Here is a 27,985-nt window from a genome sequence, read left to right as displayed (position 1 = left end):
TTCACTTAATGACGTCATGGGTTGCAGTCTGAGTTTTCTGATGCAGTAGCGACTTCCGGGTAGTAGAGCGAGAGACAGAGAGAGAACGGACGCGCCGTCTTCAACGCATAAACGTCTTTTTGTTTAGGTTTGCGCATAACGCCCCCATTATCGGTCTTCCAGAAACAACAGGCTACGCAGCGTTTTGTTATTTTATACGGTTTACTAGCTGGCTTGGCGACTGTGAAGTGCTTCCTGGTTGGGAGTTGCGGCCATTTTGAATTTTGTACTGAGACACAACTAGCCGGCCGTGCTTCTGGGAGCTGTCTCAGTCTGCCACCCTCTCCCGTTTTCCATACGTCCTATTAAAAGCTTCCCGCGAGACGGCGACGCGCTCTACAACAAGTCCACAATGAATCCCGAATAGTAAGTACGGCCATTACGAACGGCGTCTGACGTTTGTGTGCGACTAACGACAGGCAAGTTAGCATCGTCGGGTTAAGTGGCGCTAGGTTAGCTGCTAGCATCAGCTGACAGCGTTTGCCCGCTGGAACACGGAGACGAACGCGCTTAATAAACATACTGGTTATTGTTTTTGGCTGTTACACGGTTGTCGGTCAACGGCGACATACATTTAGCATTTGTTTGTGGGAGGTTGGAGGCGAGCCAAAGTTACATCTGGCAACAGTCCCGAGTGACAGCTTTGATAATGCTGCACAAGCGTTATATATCACTTACCTATGCATTTATGAATTTGAATCTTTGGCAGAGAACGTGAACCCCCCCGAATGTTTATTTTGCACGTGGTCACCTGTTACGCGAGGCTCGGGGAACCGGTGGCACCGGTTCGTAGAATTTCACACTAATCGTTAAATTCGCTACGAGAGAGCGAGCTCTTTGCTTGATCATAAAGAGTACAGCGGCACAATTGAGAGTGAGTGGACCGAGCAAAATACGAAATGTCCTATAGTCAGTCGTAGCCTCCAACTAAGTTACATGAGCGAATTGGATTGTTGCTGATTATATTTTTAATCGAGGTGTGTCGAAGCAGCCCCCCCCCCCCCCCTCCTTCCAAAAATGTCTTAGTCATGAGAAGATCACATGCCAAGGACATGCCTACAATTCCATCACAGCAGAGTTGAGCAATTAGGCTTACTGCTACTTCAGCTTTTCTTTTCTGAGGCTCTTGTCATTCATAGAATTTTATACAGGTGTGTGTGTGTCCCCATCATTTATAATGGCTCATAGTTGACTAAGTGGTTTGCATTTTTTTTTTTTTTTTAAGAATACTTTTAAAATACTTAATCCACACATCTCAAATGCTGACTTGAATATTCAAGATGGTGTCACCTTCTGTGTCAATATTGTTCTTGAACAAATGAAGCGTGTGAATGATTTGTCTCTCTGCAGTTACAAAGTGTAATTTTTAGCCAAAGTTTGCAGTGGTTCCTTTGCGCTTTTTTTATGACGAAGGAAGAAAATTATTAATAGAGAAATAATATGGCAACCGCTGGAAATGTTGGCCTTTATTCACCAACGCATATTCTATCTTTTACAGTGACTATTTATTCAAACTGCTGCTGATTGGTGACTCTGGTGTTGGAAAATCTTGTCTCCTGCTCCGATTTGCAGTAAGTTTCTCCAGACAAATATGGGCGGCCTTTTTGTATGCTTTTATGTATTCAGCTTAAGATCTGAGTCCAAGTATTATCCCACATTAGTGTATCATCCATGTTTAATTGGATGACAATGCACTGAGGGCTCTCGAACGATGATGCTCTTATGGGCAAACATGCTATAGTGTGTCTGCAACTGATTCTGTCAGTGAGTATATTGCAGTTTGTTCTCTCTTTCCACTCTTCTCTGTGAATTCTAAAACAAAATCTGATTGGTTGCTTAGCACAAGTGCTCGGATTTGTGGTATTTTTCCATGCTCGTTATTGGTGACGACTGAAACGAGCGATGATCGAATGAATTTGATCTGTTTTACTCCTTGTACTATTCCAAAATTGTGGTCCAAGAAATGAAACCTCCAATGTGATTATTTGGAAACCATCAATTGAACCGGTAAGAGCGGACACAGTCACATTTTGACTCGCGTGTTTTTGCTACCGCGTCGCCGTACAGAAACGTTATCTTTTTAAAAAAAAAAATAGTTTACGCTCACGTAGATCCGTCGCCGTAGCTTGGGCACAGGTAGAATCTCGGCCGGGTCTGGTTTGCACTTGTCGACGGTGCCGTGAATCCTTGGGGACCAAGCTGCTGCCCTTCCAGGTAGCCTACTAGCTAGTTAGCCTGCTGGCGACCTTACCACTCTAGCTTCACGGCACGCTGTGTTGGCTCAACATTCTCCCATTAAACAGGGTCTATACTAACCTTTGCAAGTTGGTCGCAGCAGCACATGATTTGGGTGCACCCTATTTTTGAGGAGGTACAGCATGACCACGGCATGCCATAGTTTCGCATAAAGTGAAGATTGACACTGACTCGAGATATGATATTTGCAAAATAATTTACTGTGAACAAGAAGATTGTCTGCAACAAGCAGTGGCAGACAAAACGGGTCAATTATCCATTCATCCGTTTTCCGTACTGCTTATCCTGTTTTTGGGATGTGGGAGGAAACCGGAGTACCTGAAGAAAACCCACACAGGCACAGGGGGGAACATGCAAACTCCACACAGGCAAGGCAATTACTTTATAAAAAAAAAAAAAAAGGGCTTATGTTTGATCATTTGTTCGACTACAGGGGCCAGCAGTCAGCTTGTCAGGCCTCCTAACCCTTTTCCCCTGGGAAAGCCACTTAATTTGTAGCATTGCCACAACCATATGATTTGACATACACTTAAAAACGATAGTATAAGTGTACCACCACCAGATAAAGGTATCTTTTATAATGATTCACACTATTTTGCAATGTCGTTACTAGCAAAAGAAACCAATTTAGTCCCCAACAGACAATTATTGCACTTTATTTTAATGATAGTTTCCCCCCCCCCATGCAGTCCTCTTTAAAGGAGTATGGGTTTTTTGACTGTACATTTCCTGTTTATGCTATAAACAGGTTTGGGACTAGGGTTAGTTTAAAGATAGAAAGATTTGCAAGCTTAATAACAAAGCTTTGAAACACTTTGCACACAAATCTGTTTGTAATAACAAGTTAAATGAAAACAAGAGAATTGTTGACTCTCTCGCTCTCTCTCTCTTTCTCTCTCTTTTTGCAGTGGCCAAAAGGTGACTTTCAATCATTAAAACATGGTCTCGCACATGTGTGACAATGACATTTTTATCACACAAGCTGAAAAAAATGGTTGAAAATACAACCACTTTGGTCGCAGCCTCGAACCCTGTTAAATCTGCCGCCGTGGTCGCTTTCTCCAGCGAGTAGCGATGGCCCCATTTCCATTGTATCCATGCAGCTCATTAGACAACTAGACTCCAGCAGCCATGATCCTGTTTTTTTTTTAATTTCATTTCATTTAAATATATATTTTTTAAGACTAACTATGGCGCTCTCTGTGAATCCACAATGCGTACATGCACATAAGCGATGCAGAGTAAGTCAAAGTGGCGGCAGAAGTAAAAGGCGCTTGACAGAATTTTTAAAAAGTACATCAACTGGTTTCATTTGTATAGGAAAATTCAGATTCTGATTGAAATTGTTTTAAACTAGATAGTTGACTCGATTTACGATTGAATCGTTCGTACTTCTACTTAGCACTTTATTTGAAGACCTCTGCTCATGTTCTAATTGTATATGCACATTCTTACTTCATAGTTTAAATAAACTGATACGCTATTGTATTCCTTGTGAGGCACAGTTTAAGATGTTATTTTACACCCCCAATTCCAATGAAGTTGGGATGTTGTGTTAAACAAATAAAAACAGAATACAATGGTTTGCAAATCGTGTTCAACCTATATTTAATTGAATACACAACAAAGACAAGATATTTAATGTTCAAACTGATAAACTTTATTGTTTTTAGAATATAATCATTAACTTAGAATTATATGCCTGCAACACGTTCCAAAGAAGATGGGACAGGGTCATGTTTAAATAAAATAAAATAAATTAAATCATATTAAATTAAATATAGGTTGACCATGATTTGCAAATCATTGTATTCTGTTTATTTGTTTATCGCAACGTCCCAACTTCATTGGAATTGGGGTTGTAATGTCATAGACTAACAAAATAAAGACTATTTGATTGTTTAGTAACAACAGTTTTAATGTTAAAAAAAAACACCTTTTTGATTTGGCTATAATGCATACTTGCTGGGTAAAAATGTAACAGTTTGAAATGGATGTTCTGTGTGTGTGTGTGTGTGTGTCTGTGTAGTGAAACAAAGTGATCCTTTTTTCTTTGCAGGACGATACGTACACAGAAAGCTACATCAGCACAATTGGTGTGGACTTCAAAATACGGACCATAGAACTAGATGGAAAGACCATTAAACTTCAGATTGTACGTAACACCATTTGTCAAATGCCTAATTTTCTCTGTGAAGTTTTCTCAGATGATTATTGTTGACAGCAGTGTTTCCCAACCTTTTGCATTAGTAAATCTCACGGCACACCACCAAACAAAAAATGTCACAAAAAGTATGAATATTAGAAGACGATAATCTCACCTCAAGTTAATCACTTTTTTTACTTGATCATTGTGAAACCTGGGCCTATTTAATAGATCATAAATATGCTATATCCTAGGAAGCCACTACGACTTCTCTTGTATGACTGGGAAGGTTTTTTGTACATTCTGCCATCTCATAAAAGAACATTTAATTGTTCTACCTGTCACTACACGTCGCTGATATAGATGAACAAAAATATATATTTGTAATGAAATAATACTTTTCAGACAATTTGATGGCCAGATGTTCAGAGTGCAAGGGTTTTAGCTTTTATTGAGCATTCCCGAACGTTCCAGATTTGGCCACTTCCTGGGCGTGTAGTTCCTCTTTTCACGGCAAGGGCTACCGGAAGGCATGTAATGTTTGTCAATCATTTGTGTCCTGCACTTGCTTAGAATGGGGAGCTAGATTTTGGAATACGAGCAAGATGAGGATTTATATTCACAGGGGTTAGCTGGAAGTAGACTTGTGTTCAAACCCTATGTTTGAGCCCATCAGGAGGTCGGAGCGTCTTTGACGGCTGCTTGTACCTGCTTTTAACACGTGCACATATACAGCGGAACCTCGGGTTACGAACGTAATTTATTCCGTGACCGTTTGTAACCCGTTTGAAATGAATGGAAATTCATTCCACTGCAAAATTAAATGATTCTTACCTTTTTTTGATCAGTGTGTGTGTGTGTGTGAAAAAAATAAGAGTGCAGTATAACTCGTGAAAACACACTATTATCAAGAAATTAAAAACTTAATAAATTTAGGTTTATTGCTCATTAACGTTAACGAAGGAGTGGAATAAGTAAGGGGGGGAGAGAGGAGGAGGATTATAGCTACTCACTGAAGAAGCCTTCCATCCATAAAACAGGGAAATTCTGGTTCAGGTGTTTTTCTTTTGTCTATTTCTTTTTTAATTCATTGGTTCATTGTGGGGCAACAAACTGATCCAGGGAAACAATTCTTTCTGTACAGAATTTTTATATATTTTTTTAAAGTGGGATGTCACATTGTCAAAGATTAATTGCTCTTTTGGCCAATTTGCTGCACATTGTTTTGATCACTTTTATTGCCTCGCTCACGCTATCACCATCGAGCGCTTTCTCATTTTTGTCAATCTGCGTGGCAATAGCGCACCTCTTTCAGTCTTTATACTTGGGCGGCTGCTGGTTGCATCAGATTGGCTGAATGTGTGTATAGGCCGCCGAGCGAATGCCTCCGTAGTTATTTTGACGTGATTACTCCAACATAAACTGTTTGTTGTTTTAATTAAAGCGATGCAACAATTCAATAAATGAGGTACATACTTAAAATAGTATTTTTTGACGAAAATAAAATGACTTCCGGACTTTTTTTTTACCATGTCAATCACAAACACTTAGATTTGTGATTGGATGATCGAGGATGTTTAGGCGGAACTTCAGATTTCCCTGTTACGCCGCTGAGCAGACAACTAGTTTTCAGCTTAACATCCAAGCGTGATGCAGAGTCAGTGATCATCATGCAGCACGAGTGGCAGGACAACATAGATCCTTCCGTTCGTCCATAAGATTGTGAGCAAACTAAAAATAATACGTAAGCAGAGGTAATTTTTCTACGGCTTTTTACGTAACCCGAATTGTTCGTAAACAGTCGTTTGTAACCTGATGTTCCACTGAATATACAGTGTGTATATACAGTCCCCTCCAAAAGTATTGTAACGACAAGGATGAGATGAAAGATGTAAATACCATGAAATAAAAGCTGGAATTCTAAACTTTTGTCTCATGTTCATCTTTCGATCTGAACCCCAAATGTCTTCAGTATACAACAAAAACAAAGGAGTTGACCTTGCTGTTCCAATACCTTTGGAGGGGACTGTGCGCACGCACGCACATATATTAGGGGTGTCCCGATCTCATCTTTGAAATCGGTCCAATCTCGGCAAAAGAACGAGTCTGGTTGGACTGGATCTTAATTCTCCGATTTTCAGTCATTTGATAGACTGTATTTTCAGTATCGTATCAGAACGGAAATCCGTGGTATGGATCATTAACAGGCATATAAAAGAAGCACATAGCGGCTTTTCTTACAGCAAAAGCCCAACTCTATTTGTGACGGCCAAAATGTGATTGTGTGTGGCCCACCACAAATAAATGTATTTGAACTTTGCTTGGAAGGGGTTGTAAACTTGGCACTAGGCAAATAAAGTGGACTTTTAAGGGTGCTTTGACACTAGCCCTTTAGTTTGTTTTGATTGAACTGTCGTTTGCTCACACTGGCTAAGTCTGAGACCTCCCACAACATTTGGTCTTGATAAGGTTCTAAACGCACTCTGAAGGAGTTCGCATGTAGTGCGAAAGCAATCCAAATTTTGGTCCCAACCTGGGCATTAATTTTTATCCTAAATGCTGTATCGCCGTCGCTGGCTCCTCTGTATTCTGTGATGTAGCGTGTGCACAGTAGAAGCACATTAAGAAGCAGCAATAGCATCGGCAGATAACAGGACACAATGGGTTAGTATGCTCGCACTGCGCTACAATATAAATATGGTGAGAAAACTAAATTTGGCATATAAACAGATTAGACTGTTGACTTAACAGATACATCTTTGGTTAAGATGGCAATGAGCAGCCGCATAGACAGCTGATAGCAGCTTGTCTACCTTTCCCCCCACGAATGATTCATGCGCGCGTCATGTTTTTAAAGTTTATTCACCTGTTTGCTTCGGCTGCTAGATTGTACAGATTTTTTGTTTGGTTTTGCTTCATATTGTGTTTACTTATGTTTCACTTGGTAGTCCATACAGCAAACCTTTTTGTGAACAATAAAAGAAGAGGGCGACATCCCATGGTTTGTGGTGACGCTGTTTGTCGCACTTTGAATTTTTACAGTGTGAACACAAAACACAAACCACTGCGTACAGGGATACACTAATTTGGTCCTATTTTTTGCTTTGACAGTGGGATACAGCAGGTCAAGAGAGGTTTCGTACAATCACGTCCAGTTACTACCGAGGCGCTCATGGTATCATTGTAGTATATGATGTCACAGATCAGGTAAGTGTAACACCACAACATTTCCTACTTTGAAACACTCATTATTCTATGTGATTTCCCCATCTAATGAAACCCCTCAATTCAATTCTGGATAATTATTTTTATAAAAATATTCAATTTTCATTCGAGATGTCTCAATCACATTCTTTCTCTCTCTCTCAAGTCCAAGTCTTGAGTATCTGCTGATACAAAATCCCATTCTGATACCTTGACAATGCATTAAGAAGAAAAAAAGAGAACAGTTCATAATTGTCTCAACTGTCTTTATTTTTGTTTATTCGAATAAAGGTATACCAAAATGATACCTTTTTATACAGTATGGCCAAAATGTAATGCAACGTGATTCAAATCAAGTAAACTGATATAATCAATGGTGCAGGACAAAATAATAATGCAAACAAATTAAATACATTGAAATATCCCATCTTAAACAAACTAAAATCCTAAAAAGAAACTGTCAGAAAAAACAATTTGTGCACTTAACAAAATAGATATTCTAAAAGGATAACTAAATCCATATTTATTTGCAAGAATAGGTTGCATGTGCCAACATTTGTCAAAACACGGTATTCTGATTAATACTGCATTCGTGGAATAAGAAATAAAGGTTTAGTGATGCACTGAAATGAAAATTCTTGACCAAAAATGAGGAAGCCAAGGCCGAAAGCTGAAACTGAAAGAAATTTTCAATCGATCAAACTTAATTTGTAACCGATTTTCATACAAAACCATGCTACACAAAGCGCTTTTTTTTTTTTCAATTATGAAACTATGCTAATTATTAGTAAAATTTCATTTGTGGCTCTGACTGCAGAGCTGCCAACCTCAAGAAATTCACTTCCAGAACAATTTGTAGGGGTTATTTTAAAGGAAGAGTTAGCTAAAAATGTATTGGAGGTGAAAAGAGTATCAGATCAAGTGATGAGGCTGAAACTTGAAATTGAGGGTGTTGTGTGTAATGTGATTAGTGGCTATGCCCCAAATGTAGGACTTGACCTCGAGGTGAAAGAGAAATTCTGGCAGGAACGAGATGAAATGGGTATGGAATGTTTTCAGACCCCTTAAATTTTCACTGTTATATTGCAGCCATTTGTTAAAATCATTTAAGTTCATTATTTTGCTCATTAATGTACACACAACACCCTATATTGACAGAAAAAAAACATATTTTTTGAAACCTTTGCTGATTTATTAAAAAAGAAAAACTTAAATATCTTACAGCCATAAGTATTCAGACCCTTTGCTGTGAGACTCATATATTTAACTCTGTTGTACTCATATTTAACTCTGGTGCTGTCTTATTTCTTCTGATCATCCTTGAGATGGTTCTGCACGTTTATTGGAGTCCAGTTGTGTTTGATTATACTGATTGGACTTCATGAGGAAAGCCACACCCCTGTCTATATAAGACCTTACAGCTCACACTGTATGTCAGAGCAAATGAGAATCATGAGGTCAAAGGAAGTGCCTGAAGAGCTCGGAGACAGAATTGTGGCGAGGCACAGATCTGGTCAAGGTTACAAAACATTTCTGCTGTACTTAAGGTTCCTAAGAACACAGTGGTCACTATAATCCTTAAATGGAAGACGTTTGGGACTATCAAAACCCTTCCTAGAGCTGGCCGTCCGGCCAGCAATCGGGGGAGAAGAGCCTTGGTGAGAGAGGTAAAGAAGAACCCAAAGATCACTGTGTCTGAGCTCCAGAGATGCAGTCAGGAGAGGGGAGAAAGTTCTAGAAACTCAACCATCACTGCAGCCCTCCACCAGTCGGGGCTTTATAGTAGAGTGGCCCGACGGAAGCCTCTCCTCAGTGAAAGACACATGAAAGCCCACATGGAGTTTGCTAAAAAAAACACCTGAAGGACTCTAAGATGGTGAGAAATAAGATTCTCTGATCTGATGAGACCAAGGTAGAAATTGTTGGCCTCAATTCTAAGTGGTATGTGTGGAGAAAACCAGGCATTGCTCATCACCTGTCCAATACAGTCCCAACAGTGAAGCATGGTGGTGGCAGCATCATGCTGTGGGTGTGTTTTTCAGCTACAAGGACAGGGAGGCTGGTTGCAATCGAAAGAAAAGATGAATGCGGCCAAGTACAGGGATCTCCTGGACGAAAACCTTCTCCATAGTGCTCAGAACCTCAGACTGGGCCGAAGGTTCACTTTCAAAAAAGACAATGACCCTAAGCACACAGCTAAAATAACGAAGTAGTGGCTTCAGAACAACTCTGTGACTGTTTTTGAATGGCCCAGCCAGAGCCCTGTCTTAAACCCAATTAAGCATCTCTGAAAAGCCATGAAAATGGCTGTCCACCAATGTTCACCATCCAACCTGACAGAATTGGAAAGGATCTGCAAGTTGGAATGCCAGATGATCCCCAAAGCCAAGTGTGAAAAACTTGTTGCATCATTCCCCAAAAGACTCATGGCTGTATCTTCTACTAAATACTGAGCAAAGGGTCTGAATACTTATGGCTGTGTGATATTTCAGTTTTTCTTTTTTAATAAATCTGCAAAAATTTAAACTTCGTATTTCTGTCAATATGGGGTACTGTGTGTACATTTAATGTGAATAACAAATGAAAGGATTTTAGCAAATGGCTGCTATATAACAAAGAGTGAAATATTTAAGAGGGTCTGAATACTTTCCGGACCCACTGTAGTTCTGAGCATCACAGAGGCAGACAGTTGTGATTGGTGCAGATTGTAATGGACATTTTGGTAAAGAAAACAGAGGTGATGAAGTGACTGGTAAGTTTGGCATGGAGGGTCAGATGGTAGTAGACTTTGCCAAAAAGATGGAAACGGCTGTAGTGAACATAAGGTGACCTGCAAGAGCGGAGGTAAAGGCCCGCAGGTGGATAACATCTTGCGCAGACGATGTACTCTGAAGCAGGTTACTGACTGTAAGGTTGTGGCAGGGGAGAGTGTGGCTTGACAGCATAGGATGGTGGTTTGTAAAATGAATCTGCTGGTGGGGAGGATGATTAAGAAGACAAAGGCACAGCAGTGAACCATGTGGTGGAAGCTGAGAAAGGAAGAGTTGTTGTGCGGCTTTTCAGGAAGAGGTGAGAGAGGCTCTCTGTGGACAGGAGGAGCTTCCAGAAGACTGGACCACTACAGCCAAGGTGGGCAGAGAGACAGGCAGGAGAGTACTTGGTGTATCGTCTGGCAGGAAAGGGGAAAATGAGACTTGGTGGTGGAATCTCAAAGTACAGAAAATTATACAAGGAAAGAGGATAGCTAAGAAGAAGTGGGACACTGAAAGAACCAAGGAGAGGAGAAAGGATTACATTGAGATGCGACGGAGGGCAAAGGTCGAGGTGGCAAAGGGCAAACAAGGCATATGATGACATATATGCCAGGTTGGACACTAAAGGAGGAGAAAAGGATCTATACAGGTTGGCCAGACAGTGATAGAGATGGGAAGGCTTTGCAGCAAGTTAAGGTAATTAAGGATATATATGCAAATGAAAAAAAACAGTGCCAGTAGTGTGCTGGATAGACGGAAAGAATACTTCAAGAAGTTGATGAATAAGGAAAATAAGAGGGGAGAAGAGAGTAGAAGAGGCAAGTGTGGTGAACCAGGAAGTGGCAATGATTAGTAAGGGGGAAGTTAGGCATTTAAGAGGATGAAAAATGGAAAGGCAGTTGGTCCTGATGACATACCTGTGGAGGTATGGAAGTTTCTAGGAGAAAAGGCAAGTGTGGAGTTTTTGACCAGCTTGTTCAGTGGAATTCTTGTAGGTGAGAAGATGTCGGCGGAATGGAGAAAAAGTGTGCTTTTTAAGAAAAAGTGTGATGTGCGAGCTGTGGGAACTATAGAGGAATAAGGTTAATGAGCCAGACAATGAAGTTATGGGAAAGAGTAGTGGAGGCTAGACTCACAACAGATGACTATTTGCGAGCAACAGTATGTTGTATATCCAGTATTGATGGAAAAGTACAGAGAAGGTCAGAAGGAGCGACATTGTGTCTTTGTTGATCTAGAGAAAGCCAATGACGGAGTACCCAGAGAGGAACTGTGGTACTGCATGCGGAAGTCTGGAGTGACAGAGAAGTGACCGAGAAGCATGTTAGAATAATACAGGACATGTATGAGGGCAGCAGAACAGTGATAAGGTGTTCTGTAGGTGTGACAGAGGAGTTTGAAGTGGAGGTGGGACTGCATCAGGGATCAGCCCTCAGCCCTTTCTTGTTTGCAGTGGTGATGGATAGGCTGACAGATGAGTTTAGACTGGAATCCACGTGGACTGTGACATTCGCAGATGACATTGTGATCTGCAGTGGAAGCAAGGAGCAGGTGGAGGAACAGTTGGAAAGGTGGAGGCATGCATTGGAAAGGAGAGGAATGAAGGAATTGGTAAAAGTAAGACAATGTATGTGCATGAATGAGAGGGGTGGAGGGGGAAGAGTTAGGCTACAGAGGGAAGAGATAGCAAGGATGGAGGACTTTAAATGCTTGGGGTCAACAGTCCAGAGCAATGGTGAGTGTGGTAAGGAAGTGAAGAAACGGGTCAAAGCAAGTTAGAACGGGTGGTGGAAGGTGTCAGGTGTGTTGTGTGACAGAAGAGTCTCTGGTAGGATGAAGGGCAAAGTTTATAAGACAGTAGTGAGGCCAGCCATGATGGACAGATTAGCGACAGTGGCACTGAAGAGACAACAGGAAGCAGAGCTGAATGTGGCAGAAATTAAGACTCTGAGGTTCTCTCTAGGTGTGAGCAGGTTGGATAGGATTAGAAATGAGCTCATCAGAGGGACAGCCATGGTTAGATGTTTTGGAGACAAAGTTAGATAGAGCAGACTTCGATGGTTTGAACACGTCCAGAGGAGAGAGAGATGAGTATATTGGTAGAAGGGTGATCAGGATGGAGCTGCCAGGCAAGCGAGCTCGAGGTAGACCAAAGAGAAGGTCCGCAAGCGCAATGATGTTTTGGGGCTTTCGCTGGGCAGCAGACTTTGAACTCCCTTCAAAGATTTTCTATGGTGTTGAGCTCTTGAGATTGGGCAGTCCACTCCAGGACCTTCAAATGCTTCTTACGAAGCCACTTCTTCGTTGCCCGGGTGGTGTTTGAGATCATTGTCGTGCTGAAAGACCCAGCCACGTTTCATCTTCAATACCCTTGCTGATGGAAGGAGGTTTTCACTCAAAATCTCACGATACTTGGCCCTATTTATTCTTTATTCTTATTCTTTCCTTTACACGGATCAGTCATCCTGGTCCCTTTGCACAAAAACAGCCCCAAAGCATGATGTTTCCACCCTCATGCTTCACAGTAGGTATGGTGTTCTTTGGATGCAACTCGACATTCTTTCTCCTCCAAACATGACAAGTTGACAAGTTTACCAAAACGTTCTATTTTGGTTTCATCTGACCATATGACATTCTCCCAATCCTCTTCTGGATCATACAAATGCTCTCTAGCAAACTTCAGATGGTGCGTGGACATGTCTTGGCTTCAGCAGGGGGTCACACCTGGCACTGCAGGATTTGAGTCAGTGACGGCGTAGTTTGTAACTGATGGTAGCCTTTGTTACTGTTGTTATGCTTACCTATTGCAGATTCGGTCTTCCCAGCCTGGTGCAGGTCTACAACTTTGTTTTTGGTGCCCTTTGACAGCTCTTTGGTCTTGGCCATAGTGGAGTTCGGAGTGTGACTGTTTGAGGTTGTGGAAAGGTGTCTTTTATACTGATAATGAGTTGAAACAGGGTGCCATTAATACAGGTAACCATTGGAGGACAGGAGCCTCTTAAATAAGAAGTTATAGGTCTGTGAGAGCCACAAAGCTTGCTTTTTTTGTAGGTAACCAAATACTTATTTTTCCTCAGAATTTACCAATTCATTAAAATCAGATGTGATTTTCTGGAATTTAATTTTATTTTTTTCTCATTTTGTTTCTCATCGGTGAAGTATACCTGTGATGAAAATCACAGGCCTCTTTCATCTTTTCAAGTGGGAGAACTTGCACAATTGGTGCCTGACTAAATACTTTTTTGCCACACTATAAATTGACATAAAAATGAAACATTATTGCTGTAGTGTGAAGTGGAGAAAAATACTTTTTTTCAACTTTATTGCCAACAGGTGTGGGAGTTTTTTCTGCTGCTGCTTGCACCAACTACAATTTATAGAAATGTGTACATTAACCATTAATTTCCTTTACCGCTTATCCTCACTATTTGCCACAAAATATTTGCTGTTGCTAAAGTCCGAGGAGGAAAGGTAAAAAAATAAAATAAAATTCACACCTTAATGTGCAACTGCGCCAAACCCTCTATAACAAGTTTATTAAAAAAACAAACACAAAACCCCCACTGAAAACGTATTAATACATCTTTGGCACTAAATGGATGGGTTTATAAAAAAATATATATTCATACGTCTTTGTCACTAAATGAGTTAATAACATTCATCAGGCACAAGTAAACTAATTTCAGTTCATGAGACACACACCTTCCAAAAAGCTAAACCTTCATCTTGTCAGTCCATATAAAGCTTATTAGAACAGCTAAACTTTATTTGAAATTAATCAGTCACTTTAAATGGTGGCAGTTGTGTGCTGACTCAATAGTACTTCCGTTTGATTTCACAGGAATCCTTCAACAATGTTAAACAATGGCTACAGGAGATTGACCGCTATGCCAGTGAAAATGTCAACAAGTTGTTGGTTGGCAACAAGTGTGACCTGACGACAAAGAAGGTGGTGGATTACACAACAGCAAAGGTAAGGCTGCCAGTTCAACAACAATTGACAGCATTCCCTCTTGAATGTGCACTTACACTGCGTTTATAAATTCATAACCTTCTCGGACTGACAAAAGAAAAATCCTCTGATTGGACTGAAATCAAAACTGATTGGGACAATATCATGACGCAAAAGTGTCTTTGGATTTTGAGAAAATTACAGTGATAGGATTCAACAGCAACATACCCCAGTTCTGGAATCCATCTGTTAAGTGAATGCAGAAAAATTTTCACACGTTGATGGTGCCTTTATTCAACATCTGCCACAGGTTGAAAATTGTACTTGTTCTCAGAACCATCAAAAGTTTGAGTCGGTGAAAAACATTTTCAAAAGCAAAAAGAAGCTTGGATCTACTCTGGTTCAGAGTGCTGCCATTTTGTAACATTTACAATGGTGCTCAAAAGCTGATTAATTGAAACAAGGTGTATTACAAAAATAAATAAATAGGCATGGCACTTGAAGTGGTTTGGAATGGGACAGTGTTATATTCCTACTTGACACAACTTTGACACGGCAGGTGATAGCCATCATTCCATTTTCTAAACTGCTTATCCTTGTTGGGGTCGCCGGTAAGCTGGAGTTTTCCTTGGCATGTTGCGCATTTTGGAAGAGCTATTCATATGCTTTTATGTGATGGATTTGTGAAAAGACACTATTTCAAGGTTAAAGTTTATTGATAAATAGGGACGGATAATATAAAACATATTTCATATACAAGATTGTAGCCCACGGCTGATTTCCATCTTTCGTCTTTTGACTGGGGGATGGTCCCTGAATAACAAAAATATTTAATGAATAAAACACCAAATCACAACAAATAGGCAGAATTGAACTACAATGTGAGATGGCATTATGATTATTCACTTCTTCAAATGTTTACAGAATGAGCTTAGGGTTGGGAGTTCAGTTTAAGCAAGTATTACATTTCATGAATGGGCTTATCTAACAGGGAACGCAGCCAACTATAAAGAAACTACATGTCGCTCAACAGTTTGAACTTCATTTGTCATCGGGGGTATTAGAAAATTAAAAATGTCATAGTCAGCTTTTCAGTTTGAACTTCATTCGTCATCGGGGGGTATTAGAAAATTAAAAAATGTCAGTCAGCTATTCTCAGTATTATTTTGTTCATCAATCCATTTTCCTCTCCTTATCCGGGGTCGCGTTGCGGGGGCTTTAGCTTAAACAGAGTATCCCAGACTTTCCTCTCACTAGCCAGTTCGTCCAGCTCTTCTGTGGGGGATCCTGTGGCGTTCCCAGGCAAGTTGGAAGACAGTCTCTCCAGTGTTTCCTGGGTCATCCCCAGGCCCTTCAATCCAGTGGGACATAACAGGAACACCTCACCAGGTCTGCAAGACTGTCTTGTTGGTCCGCTGAAGGCAAGCTCTTCACCTGTCAATCACATTCATGTTCGCTGAAGTCAACTACTGGCTGAACAACACGTGCCACTGAGGTTATACTAAATAAACAGTTAACGTTCCCATGTTTGTGTTGATTGGGAATTAATATGGCTGTCACAATACCTATTTTTTATGACATATTTTCCCGAAAACTATCACGATAAATGTTTTTTTTTTATGCCTCTGAAATAATACAAAATAAGGCCCTTCCTGATTTATTATTATTATTTTGATTTTAAATCGGCGGCACGGTGGACAACTGGTTAGCACATCTACCTCACAGTTCTGAGGACTAGGGTTCAAATCCCAGGCCCACCTGTTTCACACAGTTTGCATGTTCTCCCCGTGCCTGCGTGGGTTTTCTCCAGGTACTCCGGTTTCCTCCCACATCCCATAAACGTGTGGTAGGTTGATGGAAGGCTCTACATTTCCCGTAGGTGTGAATGTAAGTACGAATGGTTGTTTGTTTATATGTGCCCTGCGATTGGCTCGCGACAAGATCAGGATGTATCCCACCTCTTGCCCGAAGATAGCTCGGCATAGGCTCCAGCACGCCCGCGACCTTAGTGAGGATAAGCGGTACAGAAAATGGATGGGTTGATGCTTTTAAATCAGTATTATTGTTGTTGTTATTATCCATCCATCCATCCATTTTCAGTACCGCTTGTCCTCACTAGGGTCGGTAGCATGCTGGAGCCTATCCCAACAAACAACAGGCGAGAGGCAGGGTACACAAACATACAACCATTCATACTCACATTCACATCTATGTGCAATTTTATTATTATTATTATTGTTGTTGTTATAATTACAATTTCCTTTCTTGATTCTCTATTAAATAGTTTTTCTTTACCCTGTGATATGGATTCCCATAGGTCTGAAATAAAGAGCTGCAAGACTAGCCTGGTTTATATGGAGACTGTTATTCCCATTATCATGGGTTTAGAAGCCCAAACCAAATATAAACACCTCAGTCGGAATAAAAAAGCCAAAACCGAATGGAATTTAATTCGGTTTCACAGGGGTGGAATATTTCTTTTGCCAAACCGATCAGAAGTAAAGCTCTGTGCGCATGCTTCATCTTGACTTAAATGTGCGGTGACGTCATGGTTTATGCATGGTGTAAATATGGCAGCTCGAGACTGAGCTCGTAGACGGATATCTTGTTTTTAACTAAAACGTTTTTAATCAAATGTTTTTTTCCCCCAATAAACATAAAAACAGTCCCAAGTACTGTGCTGAATAGATAACGGACCTTCAGCTTGATAAATGACGTGATCTTGATGAAGTGCGCATGTCACACGGGTGTTTCCGATTATATCTAGTGCAGATCATGTATCCAGCCGATCGGTAATAGGTCACGTCACATGCAAACAGTCGACCAGAGATCTTCAATCGGAAATGTAAATCTGGCTACTGTGTGGTTGGCCCGCTGAAGACGAGCCTTTCACCTGTCACTCAAATATACGTTGACGTTTGCTGCAGTCAACTACTGGCTGAATAATGTGCCACTGAGGTGATGGTTAATAAACAGTTAACGTTCCCATGTTTATGTTAGTTAATTGGGGACTAACACACACGTTATAAAGGACTTTGCTGCGATGGAGCGAGCTGTTTAGCTCACTTTCTCATTAGCCCACAAACATAATTAACAGTTAACTTTCCAGTGTGTGTTAATTGGGGACTAATGCACACAACAACTTGGAGAGGTGATGCTGTTTTAAACGACATCGCTGCGGTGGAGCGAGCTGATCAGCTCCTTAACTCGTTAGCTCGCATGGCTAGCGAACACAGCAAACAGTTAATTTACCTTTAAGTGTCTCTGTTGTGTTAATCTACGCGCTGCACATGGAGCGAGGCTGTGGTGTATTGGACGGAGAGTGTCCGCGTTCCATGAGCCCACTAACGGCTAATGACACAGCCGTCCAACTCTGTTGGCTCACTATGTGGTCCACACGCCGGCTCACCACAACATTGAGTCTGGAAAAACCATCCATTTATTTTTTTTTAACCAAACCATTTATCGAAACGAAGTTGAAATGGTAATTATTGTGACACGCCTCGGGACTAACACACACAACTCAGAGGGAGGCGCTAATTATTTTAAACAACTTCGCCCTGATGGAGCGAGCTGTTTAGCTCCTTAACTCGTGTTTGGGAGGTACTTTCCACCTCCTACGTGGATATTGGCACGTCAGCTGGCTTGTGCAACGTATTGAAAGCTAGAGAGGTCGTGCCCAGATAACGTGTTCAGTCCTGGTGCAAGATAATCAAAAATATAGTTAAGACACAACAAAAGATGCAGAGGGCAGATCAACATGCATGAGGGCTATTAACATTCACATTACAATTTATAGTATTAAGGGACTAACTGACATAAAACAGCATTTTAACAACTATACATTCGCGCTAGGGATGCTGGGGAATCATATGATAGGGAGCCGCCATGTTTTAATGTCATTGTTGATGTAATCTTTGCCCTTACTGTCAGCCGATGTCCCAGTCTGCCTAGCTCTTGTGTAGTTTTAAAAATGCTGTTTTAAGTCAGTTAGTCCCCCAATCTCATAAATAGTTATTATGTGAATGTTAATGAAGCTCATGTGTGGTTATTCCCCTTCTGCAGCTTTGTCTATTTTTTTAAAATTATCTTGCACCAGGACAATTATCTTGCACCTGGGCATCTGACCCCTCTGCCACTGTTGTGCCAATGGTCATGTGGAAGATAGAAAATACCTCCCCAAAGCACTGTTAAAACTAGCACTAGGGTCTGCCACAGTAATACATATGTTACTAAAGTACACCTAAACCTTAATATTAATAACAATATTGATATGACACAATTAGAAAAGGAAATTAAGAAGGGATCACCACTAGCAAATAGCATATAAATGTATCAATGGATAGGAAGTCATGGGTGTGGATTATACGTAGGAAGAACGGTTTTCCTGGTTTTTGGAGTCAATTTTGGGGTTGCGCATTATCCTCGAGGGATATCTATGCATGCATTGCATCACACTGCCCCTAAGAGGCCAAGGTGCACACAGCAGGAACAGCAGCTACAGCCATTCACTTTATAAAAAGACGCGCTTTTTCCATTATTATTTTTTATTTTATATAAACGTGTCCTGTTCAGGTGCATGGCCTTGCAGAATGATGGATCTGTATGCCTTTTGTGCTGGAACAGTTTTGCTGTGCAACACGGGAGTTTGAAATACTCCCTCTGTTTATTTGTAATTATTCTGATGTTTATTGAAAATGCAGCTGGACAGAAAAGTATTTTAGGGCACAGACAGAGTGGACAGGCGGAATAGGGGCGCGAACCATAGCAGAACAATAGTGAGACTGTCGAGATATTTGAACACAAGTAATATTACAACACTCCAATCGTCTCCCTGTTTGTGGATGGGGGTAACACCAGATGAGGACATGCAATAACTAACCAAGAGAACAAGATGAGCGAGGACAGAAAAGGGTGTGGGAAATGAGCCAAGGCAGTGCTATTGACGAGTGGTGCGGTGGGATTCGTTTTTTAGTGTCTAAACCTGCGAGTTGATATGTTTGTATAACCTGTTTTGTTATTAGTGGTCCCAGCACAATCAGTTAAAGACTAATAATGTGTCTATCGAACTTATTAGTGAATGAACACTATATCATGCATGTTAGTCAACTGGTATATGGAGTTACTGAGCTTGGCAGATTGTGAGGAACTGATGTTACAGCAGACTGATGTAGCAATAAGGATGAGATGGGTTAAGAGAGAGAGATAATGTCCAAACTTTAAAATCATTTCACACGTAACTCATTTAATGTCAGCCATTTTTCAGAAATTGGGAGAGCCAGCCAAATGCCAGCCATTTTTTTTTAAAAATTTTGACTGATTTTTGAAGGCCTAAAGAAAATTGTGTTCTATAGCTATCGAAACATGGAACCCACCAGAACTTTCACATTGCAATTTATTTATTTTTTTGCTTTTATGATAGCGCAAATATTTAAATTGTTTTCCTTCTATATAACATAAAAGACAAAAATGTGTATATTGATTGTAAAATACCATTTCTGTAGAAGTACAACACAAGCATTTGCAAATTGATGCATGAACTTTGAAATATGCACAGCTGTGTGTATGTGTGTGTGTGTGTGTGTGTGTGTGGGACTTATGTGGGTTCCCAGTCAGTAGACGACCAGCCATGAACAGCCCCACCACTGATAAAATGATACAAACTAAACAATTAGGATAAAAATGAAACATTGCTGCAGTGTGGAGAAAAACACTTTTTTTTCACCTTTCTTGCCAGCAGGAGTGGGAGTGCGTCTGCTGCTGGTTGCACCAACTGCAATTTACAGAAATATGTACAATTACCACAAAGTATTTGTTGTTGGTATAGTGCGATGAGGAAAGGTAAAACAAAATTTAAAAAAAATCTGCATTACATGTATCACATTGTCTGAAAATATTTTTGTGCACTAGTTTATAAATAAAATAACGACAATAAAAAATATTTGTCCAATTCATCTAGCTTTCGAAGTTCCGCATTGTCCACAGGATGCATGATTTGTAAACGTGTAGTATCGTAGGATAAACTGTCGTGCTTATTTGTGCAGGTTTATGATAAAACGGAGTAATCGCTCAGGCTATGGACGTTGGCTTTGAAGTTAGCAAGTTCTTACCTCTTCGGTGACTTTCTGGGAACTTTGAGAATGCGCTTGCTGCTCCTAGATAAGGATGCATCTAGATCAGGCTCATTGTAATCCGAGTCCGAATCGCCGTCGGCAGTGGATCTGGTCGCGATCTCGGGCCTTCAAAAGCTCGATGCGACCAGCATTACACGGTGTTCGTTGTTGTACCGTCATCCCTTTCTTTTTTTGGGAAAAGGAATACAATGGTACATCATCCTTTTTGCTGTTGGCAAAACTCTGTTTTAGAGTAAACTGTATTAATCAATGGTTTTTCTTCTAACTGTGGCTCACTGTGTCTCTCACAACCACGCTCCTACAACGCTCCTTCCACGTCACATGGGTCCACACCGGATATGGTCTTCCTCTGACGTGCCGACAAAGCTCTGATGAAAGCTTAGTGTTGCCTCTGGTGTCGATTTAACATAATAAAATCCTTCCCAAGGCTTAGATACTTATTGTGGCGCTGCGGCAAACCCTCCATTGCAATTTTATTAAAATATAAATAACAATCCCCGGAAAACGTATTAATACGTCTTTGGCACAAAATGGATGGGTTTATGAAAACATTTATACGTCTTTGGCACTAAATGAGTTTAAAAAAAATAAGATAAAGTAGATAGATGGCATGGTGGAAGAGTGGTTAGAGCGCCTGACTCACAGTTCTGAGGACCAGGGTTCAATCCCCGGCCCCCGCCTGTGTGGAGTTTGCATGTTCTCCCTGTGCCTGCGTGGGGTTTCTCCGGGCACTCAGGTTTCCTCCCACGTCCCTAAAACATGCATGTTAGGTTAATTGACAACTCTAAATTGCCCGTAGGTGTAAATGTGAATGTGAGTGCGAATGGTTGTTTGTTTGTGTGTGCCCTGCGATTGGCTGGCAACCAGTTCAGGGTGTACCCCGCGCTCCTGCCCGATGATAGCTGGGATAGGCTCCAGCACGCCCGCGACCCTAGTGAGGAGAAGCGGCTCAGATAATGGATGGATGGAAGATAAAGTAGGCCTACAATGTATAAAGCAGAACTGGCTTACAGAACAGTAAGTCTACGAGCCGATATGATTACGTTAACCAATAGCTAACTTACCGCAATTTCTCGTGTATAATGAAAAAATTTTCCCACCAAAAATTGGCACAAGTCAATACTGCGCATTATACATGGGTGTAGCGGTAAATGGGGAAAAAAACTTTAACATTTTATTAACGTATGTCTCTATCTAGAGGTTATGAAAACGCTTTACACTTTCATTCCAATATGCCACTGCCACCCAGAGGTTATGAGGAAGGTGTACATTTTAATTCTAATATGCCACCACCACCTAGTGGTTATGAAAAAAGGTGGAGACAACACTTTTATTCCAATATGACAGTGGTACGTACGACTGGATATACTGTATGTACAGTTGTGCCCATGAGTTTACATACCCTGGCAGAATTTTTGATTTAAAAATTATTTTTTTTTTTTTTTTTTAAAAACCATCATTAATTCATGGTTGTTTTGTTTAATGAATTGTAACCGTCAATGAAAATATCAGACAATGATTTTATTTATTAAGGAAATAATTTTTAAAAGCTACCTGGCCCTCTGTGAAAAAGTAATTGCCCCAAAACCTAATAACTGGTTAGGCCACACTCTGCAGCAACAACTGAAATCAGCCCTTTTCTATAACTGGCAATGTATTTCACATTCCCCCCCCCCTCAAAAGTAAGTTGAGCCTTCATGATATTTTTGGTGAGCAATTATTTTCACCTTGGAACTCTGCCATGGATGCCATTTTTGCCCAGTCTCTTCCTTATTGTTGAGCCATGAACACTGTCCTTTACTGAGGCAAGGGAGCCCTGAAGTACTTTAGATTAGGTATGTCCCGATCCAACTTTTTCACACCGATTACTCAAACAGTAAATAATAATCAGCAACAGTAAGTATGACAACATTCACCGATTTATTATTAAACAATGGATTACATAAAGTAACTTTGAAAATAATGTACCATTGAATAAAGTAAATAAAAAATATTACAAAATCCTCAAAAATACTTTCAATTAAGCCAGTAACAAAAAAATTTATGTTTAACTTAAACATAAGCATAGTCTACCTTTGAATAGAATAAAGAACAAAAACCATGGCAAACAGGTCCTAGGTGAGGGACCAGACAAAGCATGGCTCCAAAAACCCCGATGACGAACAAAATAAATGGATAAAGGTTTCCCTTGTCACCGGGCCCCCCCTCTGGAGCCAGGCCTGGAGGTGGGGCTCGAAGGCGAACGCCTGGTGGCCGGGCCTGCACCCATGGGGTCCGGCCGTGCACAGCCCGAAAGTGTAACGTGGTTTCCCCTTCCCATATGCTCACCACCTGTGGGAGGGGCCATAGGGGTCGGGTGCAGTGTGAGCTGGGCGGTGGCCGAAGGCGGGGACCTTGGTGATCAGATCCCCGGCTACAAGAACTGACTCTAGGGACGTGGAATGTCACCTCTGGCAGGGAAGGAGCCCGAGCTGTGTGTGAGGTTGAGAAGTTCAGACTAGATCAAGTCGGGCTCGCCTCCACACATGGCTTGGGGTCTGGTACCAGTCCTCTTGAGAGGGGTTGGACTCTCTTCCACTCTGGAGTTGTCCACTGAGAGGCGCGAGCAGGTGTGGGTATAGTTATTGCCCCCTGGCTCGGCGCGTCCGTTGGGGTTCACCCTGGTGGACGAGAGGGTAGCCTCACTCCGTCTTCGGGTGGGGGTACGGGTCCTGCTTGTTATTTGTGCCTATGCACAAAACAGCAGTTCAGAGTACTCACCCTCTCCCACTGGGGACTAAATTTTTCTGCTGGGGGACTTCAATGCTCACGTCGGCAATGACGGTGAGACCTGGAAGGGCATGATTGGGAGGAACGGCCCCCCCGATCAGAAACAGAGTTGTGTTCTGTTATTAGACTTCTGTGTTCACCATGGTTTTTCCATAATGAACACCGTGTTCAAGCATAAGGGTGTCCACATGTGCACTTGGCACCAGGACACCCTAGGACGCGTTCGATGATTGACTTTGTGGTCGTGTCATCGGACTTGCGGCCCCATGTCTTGGACACTCGGGTGAAGAGAGGGGCTGAGCTGTCAACTGTTGGTGAGTTGGCTCCGATGGTGGCGGAAGATGGTGGTCCGACGTGGCAGGCCCAAACGTATTGTGAGGATCTGTAGAATCCCCTGTCAGGCGTTTCAACTGTGAATTGGTGCGGAGAATACTTCGAAGACCTCCTCAATGCCTTCCCATGAGGAAGCAGAATCTGGGGTATCTGAGGTGGGCTCTCCTATCTCTGGGGTTGAGGTCACGAGGTGGTTAAAAAAAACTCCTCGGTGGAAAGGCCCCGGGGGTGGATGAGATTTGCCCGGAGTTCCTAAAGGCTCTGGATGTTGTAGGGCTGTCCTGGTTGACACACCTCTGCAACATCGCGTGGACATCGGGGACAGTGCCTCTGGATTGGCAGACTAGGGTGGTGGTCCCAATTTTTAAGAAGGGGGACCCCCCCCCCCCCCTCCTTCTTAAAAAGGGGGTGTTCCAACTACTGGGGGATCACACTCCTCAGCCTCCCTGGTAAGGTCTATTCAGGGCGGCTGGAGAGAGGAGGGTCCATCGGGAGGTCGAATCTCAGATTCAGGAGGAGCAGTGTGGTTTTCGTCCTGGCCGAGGAACAGTGGTCCAGCTCTTCACCTTCGGCAGGGTCCTCGAGGGTGCATGGGAGTTCGCCCAACCAGTCTACATGTGTTTTGTGGACTTGGAGAAGGCATTCGACCGTGTCCCTTGTAGAGTCCTGTGGTGGGTGCTTCGAGTACCGAACCACCGGATACGGGCTGTTCGGTCCCTGTACGACCGGTGTCAAGAGTTTGGTCCGCATTGCTGGAAGTAAGTCGGACTCGTTTCCAGTGAGGATTAGTGATTGTTTCTAAGACGTTTATGTGAATTTTGTCCCAATTCATTGTGAGTTGCTACGGTAAGTTTTAGCTCAATGTTATGCTTTTTTTTCCCCGTCATCAGCTCTTACGTTGGTTTGAAGACTAAAATAAACGCTAAAAACCATCAGTGCAAAAGTGCAACCAACCGTTTACCTTGTTAGCTGTCGCAGTTTGTTTCAGTCACCCAATTGACTGAGAGTTGACTTCACTGAAGCTCTGTGCGGTGTAGGCTGAGGCTCGGAGTGTGTCAAAATTGCTGGAGGGGAGCATGGAGTGGACTGCTTGTATAAGAGTGGTAAAATGTAGATTTTCGATCCAGTCCAATCTGAAACTCGTTTTTTTCCTACGCACCTTTTGATAAGTGAGGCCTCAGGTCTGGAGGTAAATCAGGCTTGGGTGTGGTCGGTGAAAATGAGCTCAGCTTTCCAAAAATGTGATTCGTTGCAGTTAATTCATGATTTAACAAGTGTGGCAATTACTTTTTCACACAGGGCCAAGTAGCTCTGAATAGTTTTTTTCCGTTATAAATAAAATTAGCATTAAAAAAATACGTCCAACCGTTTGTGCTACCACTAGCTTGCTGGGTTACATAACATTTTATTGCCTGCTTGTGAGCCGTATCGTATTAAAGGTACGTGAACATACCTCAACCAAGCCTTAAACAAACATCCTCTCCTGACCACCAACGCAACGTTTTCCCCCATTTTGTCCTTATAATACAGTCGGCTCACTCCACTCTTGTTGTCGTCGCCACGGTAACGAGTGTATCCGGTCGCATTTGAGTTCACAAGATGAAGCACAATGATCGTAAAAATCGGGATGCGGTGGTATCGGAATATAAGATTTTATTGCAGTAGTCTGACAGAGCAATTGTGAAAGAGCAAATTTGTCTTGTAGTCTGATCCCGGGCATTACGTGTTGTCTGTTCCACACCGCCGACGTTTTTAAATTTTTTTTTTATTGTTTTAACTTCATTGGCCGTTGGTGCGAATGGTGGTTAGTTTGTATGTGCCCTACAATTGGATGGCGATTAGTTCAGGGTGTACCCAGGCCTCTCGCGCAGAGTAAGCTGAGATAGGGTCCAGCCAGCCCGCGACCCGAGTGAGTATAAGCGGTACAGAAAAGGGGTTGGTGGGTGGTCTGATGATTGCTTCCATTGTAAATGATACATTTGCACCCACTCAGTGGCTACTATTGCTGTTGTTCATTGCATACAAAGCCACGACACTCAAACAGTGGACCTCTTTCCCCGATTTCTGGCTTGTTAATGCGTCCTAATGCTAACGAGTGCTTATGCATGCTAACGCTCAGAGCAAACTGATTAGCACACGGCTAAGAGTCGTAAATAGTTTCTTTCATCTCGTTTCTTCATGAGGAAGTGGAGTGTGCACTCTGCAGCAGCTTGGCAGTTTCCCATTTTCTCGACAGCCGGCTCACTCGCGCACGAATTCTGTCCACCCTTAAAGCCATCTCTCTTCACTTGTCGGCACACGGGCACTCATTGGCTGACTGTCAGCTTTTTGTGTATTTATTTAAAAAAAAAATACTGGTACTATTAAAAAAAAAATGCTATTTTTTTATGTTAAAATACCTTTGTTCGGTACTGGTATCGGTACTTGGTCCAACACTAGTACGAGTAGATAAGCACGTTCATACACTAGCTGCTATGGACACAACCGACGCCCAAGGACTCAATGCACAGATGGGCTGACCTGGGTTAACAACGGCAAACAACGCTCATTCGTTGACTGCCACGTATTACTCAACCAATCAAACTTAATTTATAGAGCCCCTTTTTGTACAATGAGTTGCACCTTAAAGTGTTTTACATAGTTAAAATCAATCCCATCCCACCACTCATCCACACAGATGCATGCGCACATAAAAACCTAAGAAAATAATAATCCAATGACCTCACAGGCCAGGCCTTTTCAATGCCACACACATTCAAAGTCACAGATACTACATTGTACAAGAAACGGATGGCAGCCCTAATAGGAAGTGTTTATTAGGGTATGAGAGAGCTTATAAAGCTGTAAAAAATCTATTTAAACCTGCGCCCTTTCAAACATTCTTTAACAAATCGTAACCTATGCCTTTAGTGTGTAAGACACTCAGTCCACACACAATGGTCTGTCTCTCTCTTTGTAGTGTATTCACGTCTTTGCTGTGTACCTCTTGTCATATGAACCCGCCCATGTTGGATCTCTCCTATTGTGTCCAGGAGTTCGCCGACTCTCTGGGCATCCCGTTCTTGGAAACCAGTGCCAAGAATGCCACCAATGTGGAGCAGGCCTTTATGACCATGGCAGCAGAAATTAAAAAGAGAATGGGCCCCGGGGCTGCAGCTGGCGGTGGCGAGAAGCCCAATGTGAAGCTGACCCCCGGCACTACCGTCAAGCCTTCATCGGGAGGCTGCTGCTGAGAGCAGACGAAGTCCCATACTGCTCTCCTGCCCTCTATTCTACAGGCCTGTATGCCTGGCTGCCATCTTCCTCAAAACTCTACCACAATCTGACAGGGTAGGGACGACATGAGTCACATGTGTATGTGAGAACAAGATGAAGTTGCCTGTATTTGTACAATAATGTAGCACACTACCAAAAACAAATAAAGCATTCATCTTGTCACCCTGTCCTGGTTTTGATGACAAATTGTACAAAAAGGTGATCCTTTCACCTGACCTGGCTCGACATCCCTATCACCTTTGTCTCAGTCCTCTGTGACTAGTTCTTCTATTCGATCTGCTCATGAGACTCATGGGAAGTGTGCGCACACGTGTATGAATGCATTCCATTTTTGATTTGGTAACAAGTTTCGCCAAGGCTTTTGAATTGTTTTGTGTGCGTTGGCTTTCTTTTGGTCATTTTGTTACTTGCATGTTCTGTTCGGTCTACATATGACGTTTTTTTGTTTTTGTTTCATTTGATAAGAGGAAAAAAAAAATAAAATAAATAGCAATGACCCAATTCAGCATCTCAACTATAGTACTATATATACGTAAATGTGTGTGTGTGTGTGTGTGTGTGTATATATATATGTGTATATATATATATACACACACACACTTCTCTCTCTCGCTTCAGCAGGTGCGTGTGTAAATCTTCCTCACTTTGGGACCTCTCACAGAGTGGGAGATGAGAGTATTGCACAGCATCTTAGCTGTTCCCCATAGTAGTTGAAATATTAGTAATAGACAAGACCTCAGATGTTTGACTGAGACGTGACTCGTCGAACTCACCACTCTTGGAGAGGACCTGAGCCTGAAGGCTTTACCGCATCCCCACAGGGGTCGAGAGGAAATGTTTATGGTTTTTTTTCTATACACACTACAGTATGTCAGTTCTGTAGTCCTCAGTGCATTCTTAGGATTGTCTTGACTCAACATGTAACACTTAAAGCTGAAAATAAATATTGTATCGACAGACTACAAAATGAGAAGATCATGTGATTCTTGCTGAGATGCGTTTTAACAGAATACAATTATTCAACATTTCATTAACCTAGTAGCATAATTTTCTGTCGTTTTTAACTCACTGTCACAATGTCAATAAAAAAATACCAATCTGTTTGTTAAAAATTGTTTTTTTC

The 27,985-nt window shown here is 41.8% G+C and overlaps 1 protein-coding gene across 1 annotated transcript; it reads left to right on the top strand.

Annotated features, from left to right (window-relative positions):
- Nucleotides 1-33: 33 nt before the first annotated feature.
- Nucleotides 34-27,974, top strand: LOC133409690 (ras-related protein ORAB-1-like). The gene is made up of 6 exons (XM_061690058.1): nt 34-405; nt 1,538-1,610; nt 4,355-4,450; nt 7,553-7,648; nt 14,240-14,371; nt 26,619-27,974. The coding sequence occupies exons 1-6, from the start codon at nt 392-394 to the stop codon at nt 26,817-26,819; spliced, it is 612 nt and encodes a 203-aa protein (XP_061546042.1). The 5' UTR covers nt 34-391; the 3' UTR covers nt 26,820-27,974.
- The last annotated feature ends 11 nt before the right edge of the window (nt 27,975-27,985 follow it).

The sequence above is a fragment of the Phycodurus eques genome, chromosome 11 (assembly GCF_024500275.1).
Source record: "Phycodurus eques isolate BA_2022a chromosome 11, UOR_Pequ_1.1, whole genome shotgun sequence".
Taxonomy (NCBI): Eukaryota; Metazoa; Chordata; class Actinopteri; order Syngnathiformes; family Syngnathidae; genus Phycodurus; species Phycodurus eques.
Note: the sequence above shows the minus strand (reverse complement) of the source record. Positions and strands in the feature narration are given on the sequence as shown.

Coding starts and splice junctions, on each gene's coding strand:
- LOC133409690 (XM_061690058.1), top strand. Junction 4,451..7,552: donor AGACCATTAAACTTCAGATT/GTACGTAACACC, acceptor TTGCTTTGACAG/TGGGATACAGCAGGTCAAGA. Junction 7,649..14,239: donor TATATGATGTCACAGATCAG/GTAAGTGTAACA, acceptor TTGATTTCACAG/GAATCCTTCAACAATGTTAA.